Source organism: Sturnus vulgaris, chromosome 31 (assembly GCF_052056855.1).
Source record: "Sturnus vulgaris isolate bStuVul1 chromosome 31, bStuVul1.hap1, whole genome shotgun sequence".
NCBI lineage: Eukaryota > Metazoa > Chordata > Aves > Passeriformes > Sturnidae > Sturnus > Sturnus vulgaris.
Genome location: NC_142273.1, coordinates 1429690 through 1448347, shown reverse-complemented (window position 1 = coordinate 1448347; position 18658 = coordinate 1429690). Strand labels below are relative to the sequence as shown.

General features: G+C 56.3%; 1 protein-coding gene across 1 annotated transcript; it reads right to left on the bottom strand.

Annotated features, from left to right (window-relative positions):
* Positions 1–1539: 1539 nt before the first annotated feature.
* Positions 1540–18495, bottom strand: KCNN3 (potassium calcium-activated channel subfamily N member 3). Its single transcript, XM_014892793.2, has 8 exons — positions 17669–18495; positions 14641–14736; positions 11026–11444; positions 7276–7417; positions 5509–5619; positions 4098–4225; positions 3857–3926; positions 1540–3439 (listed from the first exon to the last, which is right to left on the bottom strand). The coding sequence occupies exons 1-8, from the start codon at positions 18383–18385 to the stop codon at positions 3143–3145; spliced, it is 1980 nt and encodes a 659-aa protein (XP_014748279.1). The 5' UTR covers positions 18386–18495; the 3' UTR covers positions 1540–3142.
* Between the last annotated feature and the right edge of the window lie 163 nt (positions 18496–18658).

The window sequence follows — 18658 nt, the reverse complement described above, 5'->3', positions numbered from 1 at the left end:
ATGCTTGGCAGCTGCAGGAGGTCGGCATCTCTGCGATTTTCCTCTTGTGCTGTTCCTCCTCCTCGGTTGGTGATCTTGGCTCTTCTCTCTGTTTGTCCCAATGTCCCTTAGGGTATCCAAAGTGATCATCTCAGGTGTGTGGCCAGGACTGGCTGGGGAGCATTTACTGGAGTTGTTTACTGGGGCTGTGCCAGCCAAGGCTGCTGGTGACCAAGAGCTGCTGTCAGGGAGCAGGGCAGCAGCTCTGGGTGGGCACGCTGGGCTGGGCTGCACCGGGGGCTCCACACCATGCCTGCCCTCACTGTGGCTTCAGGTTGGCTCTGTGGTCCTGGCAGTGGGGCTAGAGGGGGGTTAGTCTTGGTGCTGGCCACGGTGGAGTCCAGTGCTGGGGGTAATGGATCAGGGCTACTGGGAAGAACTGGCAGAGGTGGGGGTGAATGGGCGGGAAAGGGGCTTTGGGGATTGGGATGGGGATTCAGGGGTGTGGAATGGGGGGTGCAGGGGGTGGGATAGGGGTGTCGGGGTGTATGGGATGCAGGGTGTAAGGTGTAGGGTGCAGACCCTGGGCTGCCAGGTCCCAGGCAGAAGGGTTGTTTCAGTGCAGGTTGTGCTGAGGTGAGGCCAGGGGAGGGAGGGTGTGGGGCAGGGATCCACTGCCCCAGCCCTGTCGAAATCCCACGGCAGCAGCAGCTGCTCTGGCCCAGAACAAGGGTTCTGGTTCAATCCCAACACTCTCACCGTGGTCCTTACCACCTCCAGCTTTGGGGCCTGCCAACTGACAGCACCTGCTCTTGTCTCACTTGGTTGGATTTTCCAGACTTGGTCATGAGCTGGGCAGGGAGGCTCCTGGGTTCCTGCTGGCAATATTGATCTTTAAGAATCAATAGTTCCTCTGGCTCTCTGATGCCCCAGGACACGTCTTTGCACCTTGCCCCATGCACAGCGCCATTCCATGGGCAGTTTGCTCCTCTCTGAGGCCCAGAAAGCATTTTTCTCCACTAGCTGCCTGCAGGCCAGGGAGAACGCTGCATTTGAGACTCTTTCTCAGAATTTCTAACATATTCTCCATTGCTATGCTGGGAACCTCCTGACAGAGATGAGTAGGAGCTTCTGCTGGGCAAGATGGATGAGGGGGCACCCATAGACATATGGAGAGCAGCAGCTGGGCTGAGAATAGATCATGGGGGGCTTCCAAGGCAGCAGTGAATTCCCAGCCATCCACGGGATATCAATGATAATAATTACAAGAGCTTGGAAGAACAGCTCATTCCCAGAAGCTGTGTATCTCCCACTGGACAAGGACCAGTAGCAATGGGCATGTGCCTACCTGAAGGAAACAGGGATGACTGGGTTTGGTACCCTGCTACCAACACCTCTGCAGCACAGACATCTCATTTTGCAGCACTCCTGCTGTTGCCTTACAGCCTTCTTCCTCCTCCTTCTCCTCCTAGGGCCAGCATGGGGACAGTACTCCTCACTAACTACTGCTTTTTTTCTATGTAACTGCAGGGCACAAGTAGAGAAACCACCTCACACCACTGGCAGCAAAGAAATTCTTCAGCATTAGGGGTGTAGGGGTGGTGGTGCAGGAGGGTGTGTCTCTGCCCCTACGTGCGCACAAAATCCAGCATTATTTATGGAAGGGAAAAAGTTACAAAGGAGAGCATTACAGGCTGAGTATACCTGGAGTAACACAGTGACTGATTACAATTACTGACACTGCTGGGCAAGGTGTAATTAATATTGCAGAGTAATTACATAGTTACTTCATCTGTTTAAAAATATATAAGTATTCTCTGCTGAGTTTTCATGGAAAGCAGCAAACACCAACCCCAAAATTGGAGCCTGGCGCAGCTCCATGCAAGGATCCAGGAAAGCCAGAACACGACACTGGGGAAGAACTGAGGAGGAAAAAGGGAGAAATGGTGAAAGCAAAACAGAAAGTGGCTGGTTCCAGAAGCAGCTAAGTGATGTCAAGGGTACCTCAGGAAGCTGAACACCAGCAAAAAAGTATAATGGAGTCTGAGGTGCTGCACTTTGGCAGGCATGGGCAGCAGTGCCATTGCCAAGACGGTATCAGAGAGTGCTGCTGCCCTCCACCAAACCCAGCAGAAGTGGCACGAAGGTGATGGGCTTTGTTTTAAACAGATGAAGCACCTGCCCCTGCTAACACATCACTTTCCAGTGAGCTCCTGCTTGATCCTGGTGCCAACTGGGCTCAAGCACGGATGTTCCCAGCACAAGTGGAGACGGTTGGAGCTGATGGGATGTTCATCCAGCACTTCTGAGACTGCTGCAAAGAGCCCACTGGCTTTGCAAAATGCTGGGAGGCTCCCAGCAGGCAGTGATGTGAGCACCTGGAGACTCCCTCAGCGCCCGGGCTGGCCTGCCAGCCCCACGGGCTGGGGGCAGCCCTGCGTGGCCCTGCACGCTGTAGGCACTGCTTTCCTGGCTCTGGCACGTGTCTCCAGGCAGGATATGACACTAAGGACCAGAAAGAAGAAGTATCTGTTGTTCTTCTCTGGGTAGAAAACATTCACAGCTCCAGAGAACTCCCCAGGAAGGTTACAGCCAGACATTGTCACCCAGCTGTCAGCGTGAGGGGGCTGTCCTGTGGATCCTGGCAAGGAGATGGGATGGAGCATCGGCAGCGTCAGCCAGAGCCTGCATAACGAACCCCCCACATTGGCATCTGCCTGGCGAGGTTTGGCAAATCGTGAGAGGGGCAGGGGGCGAGGGGAGTGCCCCAGGGAGGAAAGCTCTCCCTCCGGTGTCTCCGTTGCTTCAGTGCTCCTGACTTGGTGTTTTGTTTTGTTTTGTTTTGTTTTGTTTTGTTTTCAAATGTGAAGACCTGAGATTGAGCGTGGGTTTTCCGTCTCTCACCGGACGCCACGGCACAGGCTGGCCCAAGGCATCACCTTCTGTCCCCTTCCTTCACCACGTGTAGAGGCACCTGAACGGGGATGCAATTCCCGATACCAAGGCGTTGGCAAAGCTCCGAGCGTTGCTCGGCACTGCTGGTCCCACTGGCTCCAGCTGAAGGGTCCTGCAGCGGTTCAAGGACCAGAAGAAAGTTCACAGAGACCTCATGATCTGTGTGGAAATGCTTCCCCTGTCCACGGTGGGGCCGAGGGGCTGCGTTTTAGCAGCTGCTTGAGCTCGTGTAAGGGGTGGGGAAGGAGGTGGAGCTGACCCCAATGGGGCTCTCAGAGAGAGGTGTTTGGGGGGTGCCCACTGGCACACCAACCCCCCGGGCCTCCAGGACAGCGGTGAGCAGGCGCTGCTGCTGCTGGCGCAGCATGTCGGCCATCAGCAGGGGCAGGGAGTTGAAGCTGGCACTGAGCTGCTCCAGCTTGGATTCCAGGCCACTGATCTGCTTTTCCAGGTCCTCGCTGCGGTCATTTAGTTCTGTGATGAGGTCGTACATCACGTTCTGCATCTGGGGAGGGGACACAGGGGACAGTGGCGGGGTTAGTACCATGGCTAGAGGGGTTGGTGCCACAGCCACTAGCAGAGCTCACCTCTTTACCCCTTTCTGCCCCATTTCAGCCCACCCCAGGTTCTCTGAGGGTTCTGCGACTGCAGTTTGGCTCATCCCTGGCCATCAAAGCAAGGAAACTCTGCTGGCCCTGTGCTGCTGAGCAGTGGTATCCCTTGCAAAAAGGGTTGCAGGGACCCCTTGGCTCATGTATGTGTTTCTCCTCCTGCTTTGCAAGGGCAGCCATCCCATAGCAGCTATTCCTTGCTGACATTTACTGAGTCGGAGCATTTTGCGGTCAGCCAAGTCTGCTTTAGTTTTTCCAAGTGAAGAAAAACACTCAGTCTGGCCAAGCCACAAGGTCCCTATGGGACTTGCCTTCGAGAGGTCGACAAGGGTGTTGGCTTGGTCACTCAGCTTCCTCTGCTCCATCTTCACGCTCCGTAACCTGGGGAGAAGGAAAGAGCACATGGCTGTACTCCCTCCCCTCTTTCAAACAGCATCTGGAGACCTGCCTGCATCCTGGGCAATGGAAAACTGTCCCCACGCCCCTGCCAGGAACAGGATCCTGGTTTATCTGGAGCTCAGTCTGCCCCCAGCCCACTGCACAGCCTCTTACTGGTGGATGGCTTGTAGGAACTTCCTCTGATGCTTTCTGACTTTAGCATGGTCGATCTTCTTCAACAGCTTGGTGTGCTTGTAGATAAGCCATGTTTCCCGCAGGACGTTGGCTGCTGCATTCTTGATCTGAAAAGGAAGAGTGGCTGCAGGTCACCAGCCATGTGAGATTTCACAGAGACACTGATCTGGCTCTGCCATGAACCAATGTTGCAAGAGCACTTGAGCTGCCCCAGCTGGAGTGAGCTTTGCACCCTCACGATTTCCTGGACTGTTGCAAGGGATGATGAGCAGTTCAAGCAGCAGTAAGAGAAGGAAGAGCTGTTGGCCCTTGGTGCACTCACATCCCAGTCCTAATCTGCACTCATGCTCCAGCACTTGGCTCTTTGCCTACACACAAAGTTGTACCATAAGCCTCAAGAAAAAAAATCCCAAAGTTTTTCTTGATTCCTGCACCCATCTCCCAATCCTGGCAGGTCCCAATTGTGCTGCCAGCGCTGGGACATGACTTCCACAGACTCTCCAGCTAAACCATAGCTCGGCTGCTCATCCCAGGAGGAACTGGCTGCTGTCTGCCTGGCATGGAGCCTGCAGATCCATATCAATGGCCAGTGGAGCAGGGCTGACCAGCTGTTTTGCTTTCCCAGACTGTTCACACCACGGTCCTGACTATTCCTGGGGTGTCAGGACTTTGTCTGGGGCTCTGCTCTCTGGGGTGAAGTGGGTGCCCTGGTTGCATCCCACCACTGGTTGCCTTCCCAAGGGCTGCACTGATGCTCATTTTGCCACCATCCCCTCTAAAACATATTCTAGTGTGCAGAGCCCATGATATGACCAACCAACCACTACTGTTGGTTTGCTGATGCTTTGCCATGATGGATGGTTGCTGCCAAAACCAGCAACCTCCTGCTGCTCCTGCATCCTACCAGGGATGTGACACCAGACCCTGGTATGACAGGGTCTCATACCATGAATGCCCCACTGCTGGCTCTGGGCGCCTCCTCAGGGGAACCTCATGGTGTCGTTCTTATTTGTGGTGGGCGCTGAATCACTGAAACCCACTTGTCTTCCTGACACCAAGAGGAGTGAGATCATGGTATGGAAAAGGATGGAGTATGCTCCCAGAGGGAGCACCACCTAAATCCCTGTAACAGAGCTGGTTCTCTTTATCTCAGCATAACTCTCACGCCTGTGCTATATCTACAGCACTTGGACACCTTCCTCAGCAGTGGTACCTGCAGGATCCACATCTAAAGATGCCAACACCTTCCTCTCCTGTTGTAGCCTCACCCAGAGATGCTGGCACCTTCTTCCACTGTGGTACCCACTTTCTCCTGCCATGGTAGCCGAAATCCCAAGCTCCTGGCACCCAGTAATGCCCCCAACTCCTGCTGCCCCCCATGGCACCTTACCCGCTTTGTCAGTTGTGTGTCCATCATGAAGTTGTGGACGTGCTTCTCAGCTTTGGTGAGCTCCAGCTTCCTGGCCACCACAGCCACCACCAGTGCTGTACATCCAGCACCCTGTCCAGGGACATTAGTTGGGGAAGCAGTTTGTCACCCTCTTGTAACACCAGCACTCCCACCCTCATCCTTGCAATCCACTAATTAACTAAAGCTACGTGTCCTCCCCATTATCCTAAAAAGAAGATATTACAGAGCCTAGGTGTCCTTGATGATGGGCTGTGTAACTAATGGGAGAGGCCAGGGCTATTAACAAGGTTGGCAGTGGTCAGTGGTGAGCCTGTGCCACTGTGGGCCAGAGATCTGCCCTGTGCCAGTGCCCAGTGGGATGGGGACCCCTCCACTCCCAAGAGGTCTGGGGTGGGAGAGCAGTGGGGAAGCACCAGGCAGCATGGGTGAGAACAGAGAAGGGGCCCCAAATCAGGACCCTTCAAATTGCCATGTATCCCAACTGCACCAGCTGGGAACTCACTTATCCCAGCAATTAGGGCCAGATGTGTGTGGCAGCCATCATCTCCAGTGCACATCTGTGCCAAGCTGTTCTTTCCAGACCCTCCCTGCTGTGCTCCTGAGCTCTGCCCACTGCTGCTCCTACCAGCTGGGTTGCTTCCCCCTAGTGCTCTGGCAGGGTGCTGTCAGCCTTAAAGAGCTCTCCTTAAAGAGTCATTAATTAACCTGATACCCTGAATCCATCCTCAAAGGTCCTGCTGCACACTCTTGACTCTCACCACCTCTCTCTTCCTGATGGAGTTACTGCCCTTGGGGGAAGTCTGGGGACTGGGGGAAGCCCAGCAAAGCCTCCAACCCCAGTGGGTGTCTCTGTTCCCAGGGGTGAGGGGCAGTGCTGGGTGTAGAGGGACACTTTCACAGATGCTGTCTCACTTCAAAGTAACCACTGGTAGGGAAAGAGCTTTGGGAGCCTGCAGCACCGGGATCCCCTCAGCTGAACCAGCAGCTTCTCCTCTGCTGGCACTTGCTGCATCACCCCCATCCATAGGGATTTTCTCCCTTGCTTGGCTCCCACCAATAATATCAGCCTTGCTGTGTCTGACCTCATCCAAGACAGGTAAAAGACTTGAAGATAATATAGAAGTAATACTTCTTGGTGGAGCCTCCCCAGCTGATATTCATGGGGTGTCAGCTCAATCTGCCCTAGCTGGGAGGAGGGATGGCTCCATCCCCAGGGCCTGGAGCTGAGGTGGGCAGAGCTGGGGTGCTGATGGTTGGGGTGGATCTGTGGAGGAATCGTGACCACAGGGCCCCCAGCTGCTCCTTCAGCAGCCCTGGCTGGAAAGTCCCACAAGCCAGGAGATCTCATGGTGGTCTCCTTGGGGCAGGTACGCTGGAGGCCCTGGAGAATGGTGAGCTTTTGGCCAGAAGGAAAGGAACCCATGGCAGATGAGCAATGGAAGCCAGATGGTGTGGACCAGGATGGCCAAGGCATGCTAAGGGGCTCTTCTGCTCCCTGGGGACATCACTGACTCCACCAAAGCCTCTCCACCCTTACTGAATGTGGGTCCAAATCCACCTCAAATTCACCAGCTGAGACAACTCCATCAACTTCCAGGCTATGAGACCTCAGAGCTGAAGTCATTAGGCCTTGTACATGGACAAAACAGCTGAGAAACAGGTCCCTGTAAAATCCAGTGGCTCCACCTCTGCAATGGAGACAGGCAGAGCCCACAGAATGGACAATCAGCTTGGCATGGCCCTTACCATGATGCCAGTGAGCAGGCAGACTCCCTTCCCACAGTAGGTGTGTGGGACCATGTCACCATAGCCGATGGAGAGGAAGGTGATGGAGATGAGCCACATTGCACCCAGGAAGTTGCTGGTTACATCCTGCTGGTCATGGTACCTGCCAAGGAGACACGGACATCAGTGTCACAGCAGGGGACAGGGATGGATGTAGCAGAAAAGGGGGTACCTGGGCACAGTGGCTCCCCTGGCATGGGCTGTGCTGGGGTACAGGACTAACAACACAGCAGGATGTGCCATAGTAGCAGTGGTTGCACAATTTCTGGCACTGGAAAACCCACATGGACAAAATGAGAGCAAAATCTCAGTGGAAAGGGTTTCTGCTTTCAGTCAGACCTGTCACCACATCCCAGTTCTGTTGTGTGTCCCTGGTGTCATGTGGTGCTGCAGCAAGAATTAGCTGATGGAGGAAAGAGCTGTGGCTTTGCAAAGGCCCTGACCACAGCAGCTCTGTTGGCATCCTCCCCTGCATCCTACTGGTGCTGCAGCCTGGGCTGTGCTGCCCCAGGAGACAGTGCTGTCAGCAGCCCCAGCAGAATTGCTGGGGATGGATCCTATCGAGCCTCTGGCATGCACTTGGCTTTCAGGAACAGAGGAACAGCTCACACACTCAAGACACAGCACATGTGGAGTGGCTGCAGCTTTGGGAATGCTGCAAATTTTCCAGGTCCCTGCTGAGATGTGAGGTCAATGACCACTCTGGCTGTCCCAGACATTGGCTCTTCCAGCAAACATGCAGCCAGGGGCCCCAGCTGCCTCTAGTTCCCCAGGGCTGGTACAAGCACAGCCAAGCCATGCAGGTAGGTTTCCTGAGGGATGCAGTGCTGACTCCTGGCAACAGAGCAGGGCCTGGCCCAGTTTGCATTGGGACTCAGCCCTAAGTCGGCAGGGGCAAGCAATGCCTTTACTCCACTTTGAATAGGATGGTTGTTTTCCTGCCTCTCTGGCAGGCTTCTCCCAGCCTCTTCACAGAATCCAGAGAGGGAAAACAGATGGAGCTTTTGGCAATCCCAACTCCAAGATCATCACTAGCAGAGCAGTTGGGTTTTCTCCTCTTCTGAAATGTTTTTCCCTCAGCTGGAGACTCAAACGAGGACCTGGTGCAGGAGAAAGCACCCTCAGCCGTGGTGAGACTCACTCTGGGCAGGGTTGGCCAGGAGAGCTAGAGCTGGTAACTGCAATGGCACTCCCCAAAATTCCAGCACCAGCAGTGGGGCACACACACTTATCCTGTCCAGTGTATTGTCCTGAGGAGAGCTGAGCCCACCTCATCTCGCAGGATGGAATGTCCTGAGGGGACAACCCCAAGAGCATCATGCTGGACAAGAGGGTTACAGGCCTACTGGACAGAGGGACATTTTCTCTTCTGAGTAGCACTTTGAGCAAGAATTGATAAACCAGAGGGGCTGGCACACGCCGTGGCTGGTGTGGGCAGAAAGAGGGGCCACCTGCTTATGCCAAGGGTTGCCTCAATCAGTCAGACACCAGCACTGCTTTCTGTTGTCCCCTTGTCTGCCTGCCCCCACTAAGGCCACAGCCTCCCTCACCAGTGTACACCTGTGCACATCTGTGCACATCTGAGTACATCTGCAGCTGTGAGCATCACCCCAATGCCACGCCACTATGGCAGCACCATCCCGGCTGAACCCACAGCGTGGTGTTGGGCAGCCCCGGCTGGTGGTCCAGGCTGGCTGCAGCCCCGTCCCAGGAGCGGGCTGGCGGCACGAAGGAGCACACAAGGAGCACACAAGGAGCACACAAGGAGCACACGTGTGAGCACACGTCGGCGGGCAGGCCCGGCAGCGCTGGCGGCACCGCAGGCGGCTGAGTGCGGTGGCCAGGCGAGCAGGCGAGGTTGCCTAGCGACTCCTGCCTTCGGAGAGGTGCGGCCCCGCGGCGCGCACGGGAGGATGCTGCGCCCACAGACAGCGGGGACCACGGCTCAGTGCCATGGCCGTGCCACCCCAGCCCGAGAAACGTGTCTTGGAGAGGCACAACCACTTCCAAACTGCCCGGCCCCAGTGGGTGCTGGTTGGGAACGGTCCTGAAAATCGCAGCAAATTGGTTTCCAGTGGCAGGGACATCAGTGTGGACAGGGAGACACATCCTCCTGTGGGAGCTGTGTGACCCCCAGGGATGGTGGATGCACAAGTGATATTGCATCCCTCACACATGGAGCATGTCCCAGGAGTTCTGCATTCCCCCAGTCCTGCATCCCCCAGGACTGACGCATCTCCAGCCCACCTGGGTTTGCTCCTGCTCTCTGTACATAGAGGGAGGTGATGGTAACTGCGGTGCCAATGATCTGCAGTGCGTTGTCTGCATAATTTCTGGTTTTATTTTGTTTTTTTTCCCCTAATAGTTCATGGCATTTTCCAGCCTAAGCCTCTCCAGGTGGGGGATTACCCTCCTGTGTGTGTCCTGGGTGCCTGTCCGCCTGCTCCCTGTTTAGGAGGCATAAACCACAGTTTCTCAAACACAATTAGGCAGTGCCTGAGGATCCAGCTCATAAAGAGAGCATCATTAAGGGAGGCAGGAAGGCAAACACAGCCAGTAAAAGCTCATAAAATCTCAGTGTGCCATCCCACACCACTTACAGCTCCCCTAATACCCCTTTGCAGCATAACCAGAGCAACGGGTCCTACCCTGGGGAAGAGGGGGGGGTGGCCTTCCCCTCACTTTGCAAGCAATCTAGAATTAATCTGGGTGTCCCAGGCAACCCTGGGGAGCCAGTAGGTGTGATCCCTCACACCTTAGTTCCAAGGATGACACAAAGCTGCCACAAAAGGACAGCTTTTGGATGACCTGCCCTCCCTTCCACAGGTGCTGCTGGCACCCTGCACTGTGGCTGTGGAGAAAACCTTCTGGCACAGCACTGGGATGCCACCACTGCAGCCTCCTGGTTCCCTCAGTAGACAAAGAGTGGTGGCAGGTCCCTGAGAGATGGAGGTGCAATGATACCCACCAGGCTGGTCGCCACAGCAACCCCGGTGCTGAGCACACTGATGCTGGCATGATGCCATCAGGCTGTGGGTTTGTCACCACAGTGTTGTCATGGCAGTGCTGCTAGAGCCTGAACCAGGCCCTGTCACTTACCATCAGCACCTCTGGCCCCTCCCCACACACAGCCCCCCAGCTCCCACCATTCTCCATGTCTCCCGCCCATGCTCCTGGGGCTCCTGGCACCACACACTGTCCTCTTCCACAAGGACCCTGCCTGGCCTAGGCACTGCACTGTGAGGACATGGCTGACCCTGCTCTGCTTCCTGCCTGTGTAGATAATTTATCATCTGGTAACAGCAGGGCTCGGTGGAGGGAACCTGTGGCTGCTGAGGCCCTGGAGCCCTGCATTGCTCTCACAGGGTGTTGGGACTCGCATCTCCATTGAGAATCTCAAACTGCCACGAATCCCAAAACACAAACTGCTGAGCATCCAGAACCACTGCACATCATCATGAAGTCCTCAGTTCTGTACATGCTGAACCACTGCACGTCCTGACCCATGGAGCACCCCAAAGCTCCTCACAGCCCAAACTTCTGCTCGTCGTTCTCACATCCTGAACAGCTGAGCATTCCAAACCACCAGGCATTCCGAAGTGTTGAGCGTCCTGAGCTGCCAAGCATCCTGAGCTGCCACATACCCCAAACCACTGCTCATTCCAAACCACTGTGAGTCCCAAAGTACCACGCATCCCAAACCCCTCTCACCTCTCGCACACACGGACTGTCCATGCAGCGATGATCCAGAGGGAAATGCTGAAGACCAGCAGCACGGTCCCAGGGCAGATGGTCATGAGTGTCTTCATGACAAAGCGGGTGTTGAAGTTAATCTTGTTGAGTGCCCCAATGCTGCGTGAGGAGGCATCAGTGAAGAGCTTGCTGTGCAGCAGCATCACCCGAGCAATCAGGTAGAGGCGCAGGAACATGGGGATAGACAGGATGATGTCCACATCAGCCTCTGCCCGAGAAGGTGTGTAGGAGAAAGCCAGGCGAGCTGTCCAGAAAAATTTGTACTCCCCAGGAATGGGGTGTATGGCACAAACCAGCATCTCCAGGCTGATGTAGAGGATGCGCTCGTAGGTCATTGCTATCCGCCAGTCGTCAGCTCCATTGTCGATCACAAAGAGCTACCAAGATGCAACACCATGTGGTTACTAGTGGCCCCACACAAGTTGCCCACTGGCATCCCTCCCTCCACAGGCAGTGGGGGTCTGACATCAAAGCCAAGAGGAGCTGGGTGTGGCTCAGCCAGAAGTGCTGAAGGGGATGGATGGAGAAGAAAGACATGAGATTCTGTCACCACCGACCTCTCTGCTGCCCTGCTAGTGTGTGTCAGGGATGGCCACATTGCAGGGGACACCAAAAGCTTTAAGGTGCCTAGCCTTGGGCACACACCCAGGCACAGCATGGTGACAGCTCACTCAAAATCTGGCTGGCAGGAGCCCACCTCCTGGAATGTCCCCCTCATCCAAGTCACAGAAATGGGCAAGCCGTGGTGGCACAGAGCATCAGCATGAGCCACCCCAGTCCCTCTGCTCCTGGTGCTGCACTGATTTCACTGACAGTCATGACACCCTGAGTGCCAGAGCAATATCTGGGCAGTGAACGCCACAGTCAGAGCATCCAGCTGCTGGCAGAGATGGGATTCAGTTGTCATGGCAACTGATGGTTCATCCTGGGTACACCAGCTCCTCTCTCATCATCAGTGATGGAGTTGGGGTCTCTGCAGGAGCTGGGAAGATGGCAGCTCAGTTGGCCTCTCTGGGATGCCACCAGAGCCCTGGGAGTCACCCACCCTGTCCTGTCGGCAGGGCTGTCCTGAGGCTGCCATCAGCTTCTGCCTGATGTGACAGGGACACCAGTATCACCCACAGCAGCAGGGATGTGCTCAGGGCCTCTCTGCAAGCAGCACTTGGCAAAGAAACCAGCAGGAAGGGATCCAAAGGGGATGTGGCAGCTGGTGCTGCTGTCCGCGTCCTCAATCCTGCAAGCATGAAATGATGCTGGCTCGCTCACAGATGCCAGGGCTGCACACAGCCAGGGCAGCGGATGAGAGGTGGGTGGGGAGCATGGCCCCAGCTGGCACTGAGCCCAGGAACAACCCTCCTGCCCTGCCAGAGGCCCCAGTACACCTGTGCCAGCCATCTCACTAGCACGGCATGGCACTTGGGGCTGTCCCTGGGGATGGCAGGAGCCACTGGGACTGACTCACGGAGTGGCTGTCCCAGCCACCTCCCTTTCTGTAGGGAAAACTCTGCTCCTTTTAGCTGCTTTGTTTGAGAAATTGTTTACAAAAATGCTCCAAGCTGTCAAGGGAGATCCTCAGGCATTTAGCAAGCTGACAGCCTATTCCTTCCTGGAAAAGGGTGTTAAAATAAACAAATTAGCAAGCGGAAAAAGGCAGGAGCCTTTTGACTGCATGATGGGGGGTTGCCATAGGCCAGGGAAGGGAAGGAGCAAGAGAGGACTTGGGCAGGATTCCCCTGAGCCAGCCCCTCTCAGTTCCGTACCTGTAAAGCATCAATGCAGGTTTCCATGGAAACCTAGTGTGGTTCAGTGGTACCCAAGGGGGCATTCCCCAACATATCCAGCATCACTGGCTCCAACAGGGGAAGGAAAAGGAGTGTCGGCCACCACTTCTCCAGAAAAACAAAGCCCAAGAAAAGCTATCGAGACACCTCCTGGGGACTAAAGTTTCACCAAAAGCATAAACAGCCTCAGGCTGTTGTTATCCAAACATTGGGATGAGGGATCTCCGCCACCCCCCAAAAAACCCGACCTTGGCGAGAGCTGGCAGCATTGCCAGAACTGCTCTCCTTCATGTGAGGTGATGATAATGTGGTGCTGGCAGAGCATGGCATGTTCTGCCCTAGGCACCAGAGACATCATTGGCGTGCCGAGTGATGCCTCAGGCTCAGAGAAACTGAGGCACAGGAAGACCTTCAAGTCTAATTAACACAATTAGTAGGAGAATGGAATCACAAACTGGTTTGGGTTGAACAGGACCTTAAAGCTCATCTCATTCCACCCACTTGCATGAGCATGGACACCTTCCACTAGACCAGATTGCTCCAAGCTCCATTCAACCTGGCCTTGAACACTTCCAGTGACTGAGGCAGCCACAGCTTCTCTGGGCAAGAAAGGAAGGCGGAATCCTGAGGGAAGAGGCTGAAGTCATCGTTTTCCAGAGGCTGGGAGGGCTGGCAAGTGCCATGGCCAAGGGAGCACAGTCCCCCACCTCGGCCAAGAGGTACAAGAAGTTGAGGATTTACAGCTCTGGCAGCCCCATTCCATTTCAGTTGGATTATCAGCAATTCCTTCATAACACTTCCTAACACTAGGGCAACATGCAGCCAGCACAGCTTTGTTGGGAGCAGATCAAGTCAAACTCATCTAATTCCCTGTCTTGACAGTGTAACTGGCCTGGCAGAGCAGCTGGGACCATGGAGAGGTTCAGACCCCATGTGCAGAGGGACAGCAGTGAGATTTTGGCTGTGGTCAAGGCAGGGGAGGTAGGATGACCCTTGTGCTGCCTTGGGTGGATGTTGTGTTTGCACAACCCACTGCCAGGAACAACAAGCAGAGGAAACAGTGAGCACCGGGGGCATGGCTCACCCGGCTGACCCCAACCACCGTCATCCTGGGGTAAATATTATTCCAGCAAGAACCAAAGCTCTCAAATATTTGCCTTGAGTAACTCACCCCCAGGCTTCGTCCCCATGCGGGCAGGCTGAGCTGGAGTGGGGACTGCAGGGACAGAGGCAGGCAGGGAGTGGGATGCCAGCCCCCTATATGGCAAGGCCCCTCTGTCCCCCAGCCCCAGGAGGGGCAAGGTGGGATTATGGTGCACTCAGGGCCAGGGGCTTTGACATCCCTTCCCAGGATGCTCCTTCTCCTGACTGGTGATTCATTCTTCCCATGCCCAAAACAGGCTGGCATTGTGCCGAAGCTAGGTTGCACAGGGAAGCACAGCCTTCCTGGAACAAACTGGGAGTCCTTTAACTTCCCAGGGAGGAAGAGAGTGCGCAGCCCTGATTAGGAAAGGATTTTGTGGCTTTCCTTGGCACTTTGACTGGCCTGAGCCCTTCCTGGCTATAGTCTCTCCCAGCCACCACCATATCTGCCAGGCACCTGGGGCTCAGACAGACCCGTTGATGACTGGCCTGACTGTCCCCCAAGAACCCTCACTGCCCCCCAAAACCCTGACAAAGAGGAAGAGGCTCCAGGGTGGAGCAGGATGTGAGCTCAGGTACTGTGTCCCACTCAGGTGGTTGGCAAACCCCACAGCACACTCCAGCACCCCTCGATGATGCCAGGACCTACCTGCACCTCCCGTGTGTGATAGGCGATGATGAGGCCCAGCAGGATGACAGTGGAGAGGCTTATAAGGCATTTCAGGGCCAGGGAGAACATGGAGTCCTGCAGAGTGAAAGCAGGAAAGGCATTAAGGGGTACACAGCTGTGGGACTCTGCTGGCACTGGATTCCACACCCTAAAGAAAATACTGCCCCCCAACACCTGCAATCCCATCCTCAACAGCACTTTTGCTGCTTCAGCTTCCCCCCTAAGCAGCTTAACACAGTAGTAAGGGCACCATCAGTACCATCAGCATCACTGCCACCACTGGTACCACCAGCACCACGTGCCCTCTCTCCAAACCTCTTTTTAAATTCTATTCTGCTTATTTAATTCTGAGTGCAGCTCCCAGCCTCCCCTCTGAGATGTGCAATGCCAGTGCCCTGGCCTCATCTAGCCTGAGCCCAGTATTATGGTATCCAAACAGATGATCTAACTAGACCCTCCAGCTAATCGGTCTTATGTAAATTAAACCAGCCCCTGATTCACTGATGGCTGAACTGGCAGGTCCCCAGGACCCCACTGGGAAAAGCAGGATTCACTGTTCCCTTTGGATACTGGTAAACTCGTGTATGTGCCAGCTACAATCCAGCCCTACTGATGCTAGGGCATTGGCAGCCCTTCACCAAGATGTTATTCCCAAACCAGCCCACCCTTACAACGCACCCATCCCACACCTCCCCACCATCCCCAACATGCTGAGCCCCAGCATGGTGACCCATGGCACACTCATGGCATGCTGAGACCTGGCATACTCATGGCATACTGTCCTTGGCTCCCCAGTGTGCTGGGCTGGCTTTGGTCTTGTTTGGCTCCCTCTCCCCAGTGTTCCTCATCTCCACAGGGTGTTTGCACGCAGAGAAGGGACTATTTGCTGTGGAGGCGGCGCCGCATTGTTAACAACTTGGCTCTGGCTGTGCAATTGTGTGGATATAATGGCTGGTGCTAAGAAAAGTGCTGGGACTAAACACTACTATTAACAGGCTAACTCCGGGGCAGCATTGTGCCAAGGTGGCTCTGGTGAGACCCTTCCCAGGGGCACAAAACCTGCATGGGCACCCCCTTCCTCACTTGGCAAATGTTACACGACGTTTACCAATGCCTCCTGCCTGAAGAGACCTGTCAGGAAGTGTCATTCCTGGATTCCATGCTTGCAGCAAACAACATGGGGTCTTGGCAGAAGTGGGGAAAGACCTTGGCACCCCTGGAACATGTCCTGCCCCACCACGTGGATGGCAGGATACTTCTCTCTGGTAGTGCTGCACACATGGTGGGAAGCAGCAATATTGTCCTGTGGGCAGGAGAGGCCCTGTTCTGCCCACAGTCAATTGACAAGCAGAGAGCAGGGAAAACCTGGCCAGTGTATCCTTGCTTCCAGCTCAGCTCATCCTCTGGCTGGGATCAGGCTGTGGCATGGCTGGGGCCATGGGGCAGAGCTGGAGCTGCACTGACATCCCCATGTATACAATGACAGCCAGCCCTGATCACATGCACTCCCACACTCACGGTCACGTCCCTGCCAGTGAGTTCTGGTTTCTCACTGGGGGCTGCTGGGGGGGGGGGGAATTTATATACAGCTGCTGCAAATCTGGCCAAGGGCCTGCAGAGGCCGGAGCCAGGAACTCTCCTGCACTCTGTGGTTGTCAGCACAATTGTTTGTGTCACAGTGGGGCAGGGGCGTAGCAGCGTGTCACAGCTGCTGCATGGCAGCAGCGCTGACTCACAGGGTCTTCCCCAGCTGACACAGCAGCTCAGCGTGGTGGGGCCAGCGAGCATGGCAGCGGTGCTGCTGGCAGCTTGCTAAGGGTGGACAGTCCCCTGGTACCAGGCATGCAGGCACACGGAGCCTGCGAGGGTGGCTGCAACTCAACAGGTAGCAAATGCAGGTGGGGGATGGTGGTTTGGCTTTGCTCCTGCCAAAGGGGAGTGGGAACCACCAGATAAAGGCTCTGGCATTGAAGCATCTTTCTTTCTCGGCAAGGATGCCAGGGATGTCAGCTTAGTACTAAGGCATGCCTCTGCCTCAGACAGAGCAGCAGAACTGCTGCCCGCAGCCACCACATGCCCACTGACCCTGGCAGCCATGGAAAGACGGGGCTCAGGACGCCCCCCCCCGCCCCAGGCACCTCGGTGAGGAGGCAGAGGGCTCCCCAAACCACAGGACCCCCCCCCAGCGACTTGCCTCCCTTCCTCCACCTCCTCTGCTCACCCTGCTCTCCCCACTGCCCATGCCGGATAATGGCAGGAAGTGGTGAACAGCCCCTTCCCACCCTGCTCCTTCCCCTCCATTGACAGCATCACGGCAAGGGGACCCCCGCTGGCTGCACCCCAGCCCCCTCAGCAGTGCCGTCCCGCTGACGCCCATGGGTGCTGGTGGGGGTGCCGATGCCTTCCCCTCTCTGGATAGGTATAAATAACATGACAGATGTCTATACAAAGAGTTATTCATATCACTGCCAACCAGCGCAGCCCGGGAGCAGGAGCTGGAAGGGACCGGGGGGGGGGGGGGGGGGGGCCTGGCGGGGGGGAGAATTATAAATAAAAGGCACTGTCCTGCAAAAAAAAAGAGGAAAAAAAAGGGCAGGAAGGGGTGTGGGGGAGGAGGCGGAGGAGGGAGGGGGTGCTTTGCTGCACTGCCGGGGGCACAGTGCTTTTGAGCAGCGAACTGACATGCCAGCAACAGGCACCACAGACCTCAGTGGGTCGGTGACTGCTGCTACAAGTGCATGGGGCAGGACTCAACAGAGCAGCCACCAGCATATAGTCCCCACACCTCCAGCCGGGTGGTCACCCTGTCCGACACCTGTGGCTGCAGCATCCACTAAAGCTCTGGGAACATCCTGTCAAGTCACCAACCAGCCTATCCACTCCAGATGGGCCAAACAGCTCCATATTTATCCTATGGGATGGATGGGGCAAATGGCTCCATTCTCACCCCACCGGGCACTATCTGGTGCCACCAGCCCCACACACACCCCCCTGGCCCCCTTGGTACCTTGGAGTAGAGCCCCCAGGAGAGCTCGGTCTCAATGACCATGACGACAATGCCAAACATGCCGAAGATGAGCGCGTAGTCACTGAGGCGCTTCCTCTTCTCGAACAGTGCCCGGCGGTGCCCAAGCCGGTAGCCAATGTTCTGAGCCTTGCGCTTGGGCCCCTTGGCAAAGGTGGTGGGAGCCGGCCGGGCAGGCGGGCGGGTGGGACGGTGGGTGGCGGGAGCATGGTTGTCCTCCCGTGAGACAACAATTTCAGGGGGATCACCGGCACCAAAGAGCTGCAGGGGTTGTGCCTCCGGCTCGGCCTCGATGAGGTTCCGTCGGGATGCGCTGAGTCGGCTCAGGGGCTTCATCACCCCTCCGCTGTACTTGCAGGAGCTCATGGCAATCTCGGTGAAGGGGTTGCTGTCCCGCCGATGAACCAAGGGGCTGGGCTGCCGGTGTTTGCTGCTAGCCACCCCAGAGCCCGCTGGGTGGTCGCCGAGGTTGAGCTGGCTACCGTGGCGGGAGGAAGGGTGGAGGGCGGCGGGGGCGGCGGGAGGAGGAGGAGGGGCCCGTAGCGACCCGGGCGAGGAGTGCAACAGGCTGTGCTGGAGCGGCGGCAGCGCGGAGGGCGGCGGCGGTGACCGTTCATCCCCCGGTAACGGGCAGGGACACCGACCATCCTCCTCCAAGTCCCCCACGCCCGAATCGTGGAGATGTCCCGATGTCTCCATGACGGCGGTACCGGCGCCGCTTTACAGGGCACCGGTTCCGCTTTACTTGCCACCGGCCCCGTTCGCTGGATCATGAATGGGCTCCGTGCTCTCGCCGCTATCGCCGCCGCCACCGCCCCCGCCGCTGCCGCTGGCCCGGCCCCGCAGCGCCATTGGCCACGCTGGGGCTCCCCGCAGGCTGACATCATCCCCGCCCGCTCCCCGCTTTGTATCTCCCCCTCCATCACACCCCCGGTTCCTGCATCTCTGCGGGGTCGTTCGGGATTGTAGTGC